Source organism: Hermetia illucens, chromosome 4 (genome assembly GCF_905115235.1).
Source record: "Hermetia illucens chromosome 4, iHerIll2.2.curated.20191125, whole genome shotgun sequence".
NCBI classification, from domain to species: Eukaryota; Metazoa; Arthropoda; class Insecta; order Diptera; family Stratiomyidae; genus Hermetia; species Hermetia illucens.
In genome coordinates this window covers 85,633,328-85,646,540 of record NC_051852.1, presented here as the reverse complement: position 1 = coordinate 85,646,540, position 13,213 = coordinate 85,633,328, and the positions used below count along the sequence as shown (strand labels likewise).

The window sequence follows — 13,213 nt, the reverse complement described above, 5'->3', positions numbered from 1 at the left end:
TCTCCTCAATGGGAATTATCCTGTAGCCATCAGAAACGGTGTTTTTTGAGATTCGTAATTTTTTGTATAAACTTTGTTAAAATCCCCGTGATATTATTTTGAAATGCAGCGTTCGTGCAGTTTCGCGCTACGAACTTCAAATGAAAACAAACTTCGAAGAGGCTTCCTGCATATGGAAACACTGTTTACTATCTGCCCGAAAATGTACTTGTCATGAGTTATCAGCTGTCAACGCTATTTCACTCGCAACTCGTCGCTTTGTTTACAATTTGCGGCGCGGATTAATCTGATTTTTTGAAACAATTTGGAAATTAAAAACATAATGGATGATCCATTAAGACCTAAAACGGTGCCCTTATCGGCCGAGACAATTTTGTGGTTTGAATTTCTGTTGGATCCCTCTTTGCTGACATCGCACCTCGCCAAGGCAAATCCAGGTGGAAAAAGCAAAACACTAACAATAAATTGCAAACAACTTAAATGCTTTCATTCCTTTAATTCTAGATCCCTCACCAATAGACCTTATAACACAATTCATCGCAATGTCTCCCGACCACCAAATAGCGCAGTATGATCTGACCGGTCCTGAAATTGAACAAGTTGCCCCACCGCAAACCGAAAATTTCCGCCTGGTAAGGAAGCAGCTCGCGCTCAAGGTGCTGACATTGAAAGTGGCCACGCACCTGAAGTGGAATTTAGGTAGAAAAATGAACTAAAATGACAATTAATGTAATCTCTCCTACGTCTCCCTGGCATTGTAGATGTAATTGAAAGGAGCCTTCCCGTGCAAAAACAAATTTTCCTCTTTCGAGATTTGTGTACCATTGCGTTCGGGAAGCCAATTCTCATTCCGCTTCCGCTTGACTTCGATCAGAAAGTTGGTAAGAATCGTCTTGCTTGGAAAAGGCAGTTTGTTTGATGGATTTAATCTTTTCAGGCCCAGAAGGCAATGCAAAAGCGGTTAAGTTTGCACTGACTTTGTACCATCGTTGGGTTCTGCGAACGCAAATTCTGAAAGAACTTGCTATCAAAGCGGCCAGGCCAATAATGCACATGTAAGTATAAAATCCTTCATGAAATGTATCAACGTTGAATTCAATTTTATTCTATCCCAGCCCCATGCCCCCAGAGCCGCTCAACCCAATCGCCCCAGACATTCCAGTGCAACCCAGCGTCGACTACCTCAATAGCTTACTACAATCCACGTCCAGCGAACCCTTCTATATCTTTACCTACGACTCCCTACCCACCGTCCATGCCAACACCGACAAAATCGACCAAGAGTTCAGGAATATGCCGCAAATATCCCAAGCTGAACTTCGAGCCCAAGTGTACTTCGACCTAACTGGCTTCTATCTGTTCTCGCGGCAATTTGAGTTGGCGCAGCAGAGCGTCATCGAGTGCCACAAGAATTTGCAGGAACTTAAATTCGAGTATAGCCGAAAATGCCTCGTGAATTTTCTCTACTGCCACGTGGATGAAGGAGAATTAGAAGGCTACATGCTTGCTTGCGGCGTCAGTAAGGTTCCGGAGACGTTACTTTCAAAGTTCAACTTTTCGGTTCTTAATCAATACAAGGTAAATCATTGCATTAATTTCCTTTGGATCATTTGCGAATATTTCTGAAACCTTAGGACATCGATAAAATTTTGAAGCTGGATAATATAAATCGCGAGATCCCCATCGTTAATCGGAGAATCGTTGAGCTAGACATCGAGGGAGCAATCATTCACGGGCAGGTAAAGCTGCCCAAAGACCTAGAAGTGAATGTTTCGGCGCTGAATGTGATTCGCGGCATCTTTGAAGCGGACAACGTGTTCAACAGCGTCGATTATATGAAAAAGTACAAAACGCTCGAACCTTTTAATGCAATCGTTGAAGTAAGGCAGACTTCTAAAGGAATTATTATCTCTTGATTTACTAATTAATTTCAACCTCCTCAGGGATTGACTGATTTACTGCCACATTGCTCTTTGCGAGATAAAAATAAAATCAAAGAATTCGTCATTAACCAAATCTTGGTTAACAAGGACAACAAGAAGATCATTAAACAAGCGGAGACTCTAGGGATATTCACAACATCCGAGCTCGAAGATTTGCGGCGACAAATAACTGACGAGGAGATCATGCTCCCACCTCTCGCAACTCATATGGATTGGAAATGGTCATCGAAAAGTAACAATATACTATTCGACTTCATTCGAACTGCATCAATTTATCCATTTTCCATTGTAGATCAACGGATTGAAATCGGTGCCTGGGAAAGACAGCTAATATCGTGTACAAATGCGAACACTGTCCGGAAAGTTCTTGTTAAACTTGCCCCTACAAATCCGTCAAAGCCTCTCTGGTCGATAAATCCGAGCTGGCAAATACCGAGTCCAATAAAATCTCTTCTCATGTCGTTTCAACGGGGATTCCTTCAAGACTTCTCTTATGTCCTGCTAGGAAAATCGAGGGAAATGGCATCGCGAAATGTAAGTCCACTCACTACTCGTTATATAAAATATAAATAAAAATGTTCCACTTCAGGACTTCGTAGGGGCGGTATCAATGCTGAGTGTTTTAAAATCAGAACTTCAACGACCAGAACTATCTAGTGCTGCCCCAGTTGCGAAATTTGCTAAATTGGTCAATTGGGAGATATTATTTATTCAAATCTGCCAAGCACTGGAGGAGTGGCACTCAAAGCCGCTGGATTTCAATTCACTCGCGACCAGGTGTAAGCAGTGTTTGAACTCTTTGCAAAATGGTGACAATATCATCCCCAGGATTGAAGTAAGTACGCGTTGTTTTTATTGGATAAAATATTATAAGGTGTGGTACGCGCACCATCATGCATGACATCAGAAAACTAGAAATTATCACTTACGATTTTGTTTGGGGGAAGAGTGGTCCTGAGTTCGTCATCTACTTAATGGCGGCCCGCACTGAGGTACTTGTATAAGTTGACACCAGCCAAGGTTGCACACCGGTTCCAATAAATTCATTCCGTACCCAGTGTTGTTGGAAGTGAAAAAATGGTACCGAAAAATGTGAGAAGAAGATCTTAAAGTTGGGCTAGAACTTTATATTAGGTTGTTGCAAATGAAATGGCCGTTTTGATACTAATATTTGAAACGACTGTAAAGCTTACAAAAATTTATTTAATCAAAATAGGTGCCAGTCGATTCAAAGCACTTCTCCCAGCGAGAGACGAGCATGTATGCCAGTTTCGTAGAAGTCCAACTGACAGCCTCTTCGTTCCTAAATTGTTTTTCCGCCAAAAAATGATCCAAATGCTTAAAAAAGTGGTAGTTGGTTGGCGAAAAGTCCGTTGAATATGGTGGATGAGGCAGAGTCTCATGCTGCAATTCGTTCAACTTTTGAACCGTTGTTCTGGAAACATGAGATCGTGCATTGTGAAGGAATATCGCACCGTCTTTGTTGACTAATCTCGGCCGTTAAATATTCAATTTTTGGTACATTTCCTCGAGTTGGGCACAGTATTTGCATTTATCGTTTCTCCAGGTGCCAAAAAAGAATAGTGGATAGCTCCAGCTGTAGACCACCAAACAGTCGCCATTACCTTCTTCGGATGGAGGTTCGGTTTCGGCATGTGCTTCGGTGGCTCATCAGCACCTAGCCATTATGTTGATCGGCGATGATTGTCGTATAATATCCACTTTTCATCACATGTCACTATTCTGTGCAAAAAGTGATCGCTTCTGATGCGGGAGAGTAACGAATTGCAAATTTCCATTCGAAGCGCTATGTTTTTTCCGTAAGGGCATACGGAACCCATTTGTCGACCTTTTTCACCTTTCCAAGTTGTTGCAAGTGCCGGGAAGCTATCGAATAGTGTACGCTCAGTTTCTTTGTAATGTCTCCCACAGATTGACGTGTGTCGGATTCGGCTAGCAAACGGAGCTCGTCGTTGTCAATCGATGGTCCTGAATGTCCACGTGGCTCACTTTGAAGGTATACGTTGCCTGACCGGAATTTTTCGAAAAAGCGCCGTGTAATTCGTTCGGTTACCGTATCAGCTCCAAATGCGCTGTTTGATACAACAAAATCGCAACTAATTTCACTTGATTGCCAAATCGGCCATTTCATGTGCAACAACCTAATACAATCACTGTGCTGAGGAGGAAATGTACTCGAAGCTGTTGCCCTGCTGGAAGACAAACTGGCAGCTTCCACAGTGGGCCGTTCCACTTTATGTCCAACTTGGTGGGTTAATTTTTACCATGGATGGACTGCATTCACCGAAGCTGCTACTTTGGTTTTGCAATGTTGATCTACTTCACGAAATGACCACAAACAGCGCAACGTTACCAGTTTAAATTTTGGATCCTTTTGTCAATGTGGAAATGCCAAATATAATTTTATTTTGGTTTATGTTGAAAAGTACTACAAAAGTACTGAAAAATGACAAAAAGATGAACTTAAAAGCTATTAAATTGATTATCCTTGGCAACAAAAAGATAACATTATTCATTTAATATAGACACAGCAAAAAAGATTCGTAGCCACTTTCGGACACTCGGTGATTTCAGAAGCGCGACCCAGCGCCTGATGAGATCTGCCCTGCGCTCGTCAAGTTCCATCCATGGGGCAACAGCAATAATAAAAAATCGCTACGATCGTTTGTTTCTACTCCTACTATTCTACTACTCCAAATTCGACGAAAAGAATCCTCAAGAAATGCTACCAGTCAGTGACATTCATTTACCTATTATTCTAAATATTACGATTGCTGCCCTAAACGCCCACCTCTGCTAAATGACTACTGGACCACGAGAGCTGCTTGACGCTCCTGCGATTAGACACGGTTGGGGTTTATAAGCGAAAGCGACCACCAAATTATGATCTGTTTCGATGCCTGCAATCGGTGTTCGGCCTAGACTTGCCTTAATAAGGATTCGAAACATCCCACTTTTGCGCCGAGTTCCCCAACTCGATATCTCTAGCAGCGATCTGGCATACACCATCACTCCATCTGAAGCAAGGTCTGCCATGTCCTCCTTTTCTACCATAGCGCATTGACCACCACCGTCTATTGAGCCGAATTTTATCCATATCCAAGGGATTGTTTTTTAAGCTACGGATTCGAAAACACGGCTAAAATTTCCCAGTATTTCTTACTCAGAACCCACAGCCCAGAAGAATAGGAATGAGGAGAATGAGGAATGGGAAGATCATTGTCTTGTACAGTAAGGGCTTTGTGCCTATGGTGAGACATTTCGAGTGAAATAGTTTTTTTTTTAAGCTGAGATAGGCTCTGTTCGCTACCAGCGGATGTATGCGGACTTCACGATTGACCCTAAATAGGAGAAATTATCGACGGTCTCAAGGTTATAGTCTTTTATCTTTATTGTTCTCTTTTGACCAGTGCGATTTGCTGCTGTCGTTTCTTTATTTTTAGTACTGACGTTGCCATCATGTATATATTCTGTTATCTCCATTAATGTGCAGTCCAAAATCCCGCGCCACGCGCTTAATATGGATAGAGGTAGATTATACATCTTGAATTGTTCTTCCCATAATGTAAATATCTTCAGCATAGGCCAATATTTCGGTGGACTTGACCAGAGAGATAGAGGATCCCCTGGCCTTAGAACGTCTTTGGAGGTGGATGGTCTCGAGAGTTATCCCGCTGCTTTTATCTGACCTCGTACTTTGATCAGGGTCAGCCTAGTCAATCTTATCAATTCGGTAGAGATACCGAGTTTTCTTATGGTCATGTACAGTTTCACCTTGGCTATGGTATCATAAACGGCAAGTGATGGTCATATTGCAACACTTACCGCAGAAAGAAAAACTAATCTATTGTTGATTTTCCCGTCGTGTGGTCAATGATTTTCTGGCGGATTGAGCTACTCAGCCTAGCGAGACAGCGAAGAATATCTTACAGATGAAACTCAGCAACGGGATACCTCTATAATTGCCGCACTGCATGATACTTCCCTCGATTCGATGTACCACACCTTAGCATCAATTGATGAATCACTTGATGTAGTTGGTTGCCTCCATATTTAACCAATTCAGCTGTAATTCTATCGATTCTTGGTGACTTATGATTTTTAAACCGATGAGGATTACACGAACTTTTTCTTCCATGCTTGTTGGTGACAGCATTTGTTCATCATTTTCAATTGGCGGGACCTCCCAACTCACTGATATTTTGGTTGTTGAGCAGTTCATCAAAGTTCTCAACCCATAGTTCCAATATGCCTATACTGTCGGAAATCAGATTATTCCCCTAGTCTCGGCAGAATGAGCATCAAAGCTTCATTCTGCTGACTTGTTGGTAAATTTCCCCGCCTGGTGCGGTTGATCCCTGTACTTTCCTAGTTGCTTTTTGTCTGTGAAATCACTTCTCCACTTGATGAAGTTCGTTATGAGTACATACTGCTTGACTCGACTATTGCTAGTGAGGCTTTCCGCTCTCTAATCTTCGTTTTAGTGTCGAACCGCTTCAGGTATGTTTTAAAAAATACCAGCTAACAACAGATGAATCAAATGGTATCTACTGTTTCTTTTGTTAAAACTTAACAACAAATTGGGAAACCAAAGCGACTATTTTAAAACAGGGAGCATATCTGGAGTGCTTTACTCAGAAGGGGCATTCCAAAAAACTGGTAGCTACAATCTGACAGACCTCGCCGACGGTGGTATCGAAGCTGATGTCGCTCAATGCATTAATAGTACTAAATTCACCTTCATTGTTTTCTCCAAAATCTGGAAATGTAGCTATCTCAACAAAACCATCGAGTTGAGGTAGTTCCACACCAATGTTCTCTTTGTGTTACTATATTGGAACAACACATGGAAAGGTACCACTGTTGTTACTCAAAAGTTCCAACCTTTTATCAACTCATGTCTACGTAATCACTTTGGAACACTTTGGACTAAGACAATATCAAATGAAAAGCTTTGCGGGCGGACGGGCGAAAAATTCGTAGACGTATTGATTAGAGAGCAGAAATGGTAATATTCAGAATGGATGAAAATTCCATTACGAATCAATCTCTCCTTACGATACGAATTACCTACCGCTGTCCAACAGTTCTTCTGAAGAGCTAAGAGAGAGCTCGTAACTTTGCTGATTAAGAACCAAGGGGAGGAACACGAGAGGACTTGCAAATCAATTCTCTCGTACAAAAAGAGCGTTGATCCTATGTTAACAAGTTTCGAGCGAAACAGTTTTTGTAAGCTGAAATAGATACTGTTGCCTACAAATAACCATACGTAAATTTCTTTATTATACCTGTTATCGATTGCAATTTTAAACCCTAGATACTTGAGGTTTTGAACGATTCCGAATTATCAGAAGTGCTCCCATCTGAACCTACATTTGCTGTGAACCTTTTTTCCGCGCAAACAATTATTGGTGCACTCAAGGAAGCTATTGATATCGGCGTATACCGTGAGTATAGCCTCGCTTCCTATCTTCTATTGAAATCTAATGGTATGGGTTTTATGTCATAGCTGGGGTCTGTTCCGGAGGTTTATTCTGCTGCCTGGTAGAAGATGTTGTTTCCCGACTGTGCAGCCTCTTCTATAGCGGCATAATCGTTTATGAGCCTGATTTACTAGATGTAGTTATAATGTATGTTATAGTCGTTGGTCATTCCGGAAACCGGTTTCTGTGTTGCGCGTATCTTTTGCCGCGGTTACACACAGGACAGGGTTACAGTTGCAGGATCAGTTGGCAAAACTATTCTTGATTTTAGCCAAAGAAGAATCGTCGTCGTCTTTCGCCGTCTACAGTTTTCCATTAAGAAAAAACTCCCAGTTAAAGTCAAGGTATCTCAGCTGGTGTTTCCCCAAATTTTGTGCTCCTTCTTAGATGTAATTCGATTCCTCCATGGAAAGTATACTACTTTTTTTCCCCGGGGCAATGCGGTGTGGGAAAAAATACATCGTGTATAATAGTTTACTTTTTTAATAATGGTACGATTTTCACCAAACTTACCACCATTTTAATATATACTATGGCCTGTAATATTGTAGTTCTAGGATAAAGTTAGAAGGAGGCTTTGGAGGAAATTTACAGAATATAGTAATGTATATTGATTAACTTTATTTGAGAAGATATCAGGATGAAGAATATTTGAGCGCCTAGATGGCGTATACAAGCACAACGGCTACATAGTTTCTGAGAATGAATTTTCGGATTAAGTAATTCCTTTCTAACCCCATCAATCCCCCTTTAGAGCTTATGTCAGAACTAAAACTTATTTCATAAAGTACCAACCCAGACCATCGGGATATTTTTATATAAATTGATTTGTAAGTCGAAACATGAAAACTATAAAGATAACGCAGTGCTATTAGTGAATTTAAATCGCAATCCGCTCAGTTATTAACACTTCTCACCGTAACTTGTGGCATTATATATATGGATGCACTTTTCAGCACGAAATCGGAGTTAAATTTAGAATGCTCATATATACAGTAGAATCCGTTTATTACGACTTCGTTTACAAGGTGCAACCACGACGTAAATGCAAACTCAAGTTAAATTCCATATAAACGTACTATGAAAACGTATTCGCATAGTACGACTCCGGTTTAAGCGCCCAACTGCTTTTAGCGAGCTATTTTTTTAATAATCGTCCGGTTAGAACGACGAACATCGTTCGTTTGTTAACTTTTACGTATGCACAAACAATACCTTGCCACCCGCATTTCGGTTTGCACCCTCTAAACCACGTAAATTAGGTGTGCCCCATTCTCTATCGGCGATGGAGAAAAATAAAGATAAGATAGAACCCTTGTTTAATGCTAATATTTTAAAAGTTAAACGTGTAAAGACATTCACTAAAGAACAAGTAGATCAAGCACTATTACAGTCGTCTAAGCTTCAGGGTAACCGGGGAATACCCAGAAATTGACCCCTGCTTCAAGAAAAAGCTAACTTTTTTGAATATCCCTAAATTCAATTGCTCAATGCGTTGGATAACCCATTTAAGGTAAGATACAACAACGTCATCGGTAAGATTGTCGGAGAATCTTTAGCAGTTCAACAGAGTGATGTAAGCGATTGGTTTGAAAAAGTTTGGCCTAATTTACGTGCGTAATTTAGGGATGAAGAAATTTTTAATGCGAATGAGTCTTGGGTTGTTTTATAAATTAACCTCAGACAAGCCGTTGAAATTTAAAGGCGAAACATGCACGGGAGGAAGTTACCAAAAGCAAGAGTAACTGTGATGGTGGCAGCCAACATGAGTGGTACAGGTAAAAAAAGCTTCTTGTAATCGAGAAATTTCAACATCCTAGATGTTTTAAAAATGTACGCCAGTTACCAGTGGATTATGAGAGTAACCACAAGGCCTGCATAACCGCCGACGTTTTCATCAAATGGGTAGCTGCTTGGGATCGCGAATTAACGAATAAAAAAACACTCCGTACTTTTCCTAGCGGCTGTAATATATACCATGACCAGAAACGCAGATAACTTTGACAAGATAGTGATTTTGAAGATGACGAAACCGAGAAGAGTGGTTGGACTCCCTCCGCGTCTGAAGCTTACCTATTGCGCACTATATTAAATAAAAACAAGCTTAATTTATGGGGTCGCTTTGTGCATCGTTCAGTTAAAGCGACCAAATTTGGCCAGTCCCTTCGAAGTCGTTCTGTCCGGATTCTACTCTATGTTGAAAATGATAGTTATTTTTAAAAAAATCTTCATTTAAGTTAATAAAGTGGTCTACAGGAATAATTTCCAACAAGACCGAAAATAAGTCACAGGATCCGTTTTCTTTCAAAGCACTTGGCAAAGAATTGATGGTAAATGGAGAAAGTAAATAAACTCTGACTCTTTCCTAAATTCTATTCGCGGCGGTCAGTATTGAAAACCTGCAGCGTTGAACTAGAAACCAATAGCATAAAATAAATATTTCCGGACAACTTTTAAGCAATTAAAATCGTTTATTTCACAGATAATTGAGCACTGTGCAATGGTCCTACTGAATTTGAATGACTGGAATGCTCTTATGTTCCTCGATAAACGCTTAGCATCATTAGAACTTCCAATAGCATTTGCAGCAACATTCCTTGAAATGGAGAAGCTAAAAACAAGCAAGAAAATGCCGCGCGATGCATGGGATATTGTTTTAGCAATGTTTAGCACGTCACAACAAAAACGAGGTGGGGGTAATTCCAGGAATTCACCGAGTTTAGTCGTCTCATCAAGTTTATATCCGTTTTTGAAGAAAATTCGAGAACCAAAAGTTTTCTCGCTTGCCATTTCATTGTTGGCAAAAATTCACAATATATTAAAAGACGATCCAAATTTAGATCTGAATGGTGACTACGTTAATTTATGGCCGGCCAATATCAGCAAGTAAGTAACAGCAAAGTGGAAATAAGTAACGAAGATATAATGATTCTGAATTGAAGCTTCGAAATTGTTAATTGATTCTTTACGACCCATCTATAATAATAACTATAACATTTGTATTAAGTTTACCTTCTCGAGGTTTCATCCCGGAAAGAAGTGTTAAATTTTTCGGAAATATTAACATATATTTCAGTATGCAGCTCTGCCCTTCGTTAGTGCGACTTCTTCTGAAAGGCAACAAATGGTTCCTGACATGTCGTATTTATCGCATAAGATGCATTTTGCCGAACAAGGGATTGTCTCCAATTGTTTATACTTAATTTTGATCAAGGACTTTCCAAACATGTAGTCTTTTTGTTCTAAAATCTCATATTCTGTCCTATACATTTTTCACGACACTATTAAAAGATTCTGTGTTTTTTTAAAGCGTATTAATGAGGTTTCTAGATACGGTGGACATGTTTTCTTATTCTCACATCATTGGCAATAATTTCGTCCCATATATATTTTCGACTTCTTTAGAAACGATTCATTGTAATGCAAGCAAGTCCTGATGATTATTTTCCACCGTTATTTTCGGACAAGCCGATTATCTTTACTTTCTTATTGTATAAATCATATCTGTGAAGCTCAATATTGCAATATTTTTTTATTTCCAGTCCCGTTGGATATAACATTCGTCCAGTAGCAGAAACGCTAAACTGGCTACTTACCCAAGCTTTGCAATTCTATCCACAGAACACAAACTGGCTTAAAATCAAAGGAGATCTTGAACTCGGTAAGTAACCCTTGAAGACAACCTTATGTCTTCAATAATTTCTAATTTTATCCTTAATATTTTACCCCAAATTTAGCAATTGGCAATAACGAAACAGCAATGAAATGTTATGTTAACGCCTTAGTAACAGGAACTGAGTATTTTTCTCTGCCTTTGCAACGTCCAATAATTGATGATTATATTATTCGTAAAATGATAAAATGTTCATCAAATTTGGATTGCTATATGCAAGCAGCAGTATTGTGTCAGGTAATAAATTATCAACTTCTGTGCGCTAGATGGCGTCAATTGAAAAATATTTGTGCTTATATTTTTAGTTCCTGGATGATATTGACTACGGCCTGGCGTTCAAAAACATATCAGAAAAATCGACTAGCTTCTCTGATGCAATGGATGCATACTACGGTTGTATCTGGGATCCCACATTACTTGAATTCATAGTGCATTTGCACAACAAAAAAGGAGAACATAATCGGAAGTTGGAGGCGGTAAGCTTTGATTAAAATAGTTATAATAATGTAAAAGTGAGAAGTTAGGGTACGTAAGATTTCTGGACATCAATCCACTGATATTTTTTCTTCCCATGCGCGATCGATATTTTATTTTTGAAAAATTATGTAAATGTGAATAAACTAAACGAATTTCTTATACAAGTATGCATTCTAACATCACTGATTTTGTGAAAATTACGTTTTTTTTCTGGATATCACAATAGGAAGTAAAATTCAGGCTATTTGGTTTATTTGTTGTCAAATTAGTTTTGTATCCCAATTGACCAAATTCGATCATGCATTGCTTCTGCTCATCGCGCTGATTTTAAAATCTTAAATTGCTTTGAGGTTCTTTTCTTATTCAGTTTTATGGTAGTGTTCAACAGCTAATACAACCACGTTAACCGTAGGTTCAATTATCATTTGGATGTTCTTCAAAGACAGTATCATCTCACTATTTGGCATCCTTCACTTATTGGCTGTGGATAGTTTGTATTTTTCTATTTCTCTAACAAATGCTAATTCAGTTAGAAGAGAATTTATCTGTGAAAAATATTCTTTAGACGACTCGTCTAGGTCCGATCTGCCGGACATAGGTTTGGCTCGGATGAGTTCGATAGACTCTCAAATCACCAAATAGACTATTAATCCATTGGTGTTTCGGTTAGCCTTTGGGTCGTTTCGCATCGACTTGGATGTTCAGAACAATTCGACTCTTCAGAGCGTGATGTAGTAAACCCAGTGCACAAGCTCCCCTGACACTAAATGTTGTCGCAGTGCATATCAGATGAGCTTCTTTATCACCAGGACAAGCTCCTTTCTTACTGTGTTTCTCCGTGGTTAACTGAACAATGTATTTTGTTTTGATAGTTTCACTGTTCTCGATGCGAATGCTACTGTCAAAAATGCGCTCAAAAAAATATTCCTAGAGTGCAATCAATTCATGTGAAATGAAACATTTTGACCGTCTATAACTTTGTTAATAGAAGTTGGATTGCCTTGAAACTTTTCAGAATTATATCTAATGTTATCATTTATACTGTTGCCAAATTGTACACTTCTAACATGAACTAAAGTGGGGGGGGGGGGGGGGGGGGAGTTCTCGAGTAAATTATAATTATATATATATTAATTATAATTCTTGTTTTTAATTTATTTTAAAATACATATGGATCTTGTCATCTATTTTTCTATTTCAGATATCTGTTATGAGCAACCTAGAGTTGAATGCAAACAATAACGAAGAAATTAAGCGTGAAGCTGCTTCAATCCGAAAACTAAAATTTCTTAAAGCGCTAGCTAACCAATACTTGATGTAAATAAGTATAAGAATGTGATTCTAGTTCTAATCAAAAATAAAATTTTATATCAATCGAAAATTAAACAAACGTTGCCCAAAAGACTACCTACCATTTAGATACTAACGCAATAGCTTAACTGGGAAGCTCACTTTTTTATTAAGGTTTTGTGTAAAACAAAACCTTATTAAAATCGATTCACAGTCTGTCCGTCACACGCACTTTTCTCCAAAATGGCTAAGCTGATCCGAGTGAAATTTGGTGGACAAATGGGACTATGAAATCCCACGCATACAGCGAGTGACATAAATTTAGG

General features: G+C 39.2%; 1 protein-coding gene across 1 annotated transcript; it reads left to right on the top strand.

Annotated features, from left to right (window-relative positions):
* The first annotated feature begins 238 nt into the window (after positions 1-238).
* LOC119655997 (integrator complex subunit 8) lies at positions 239-12,972 on the top strand. The gene is made up of 14 exons (XM_038062236.1): positions 239-437; positions 505-699; positions 762-881; positions 938-1,055; positions 1,116-1,578; positions 1,635-1,880; positions 1,944-2,175; positions 2,236-2,477; positions 2,533-2,778; positions 9,930-10,333; positions 10,990-11,108; positions 11,185-11,357; positions 11,426-11,596; positions 12,799-12,972. The coding sequence occupies exons 1-14, from the start codon at positions 323-325 to the stop codon at positions 12,916-12,918; spliced, it is 2,964 nt and encodes a 987-aa protein (XP_037918164.1). The 5' UTR covers positions 239-322; the 3' UTR covers positions 12,919-12,972.
* The last annotated feature ends 241 nt before the right edge of the window (positions 12,973-13,213 follow it).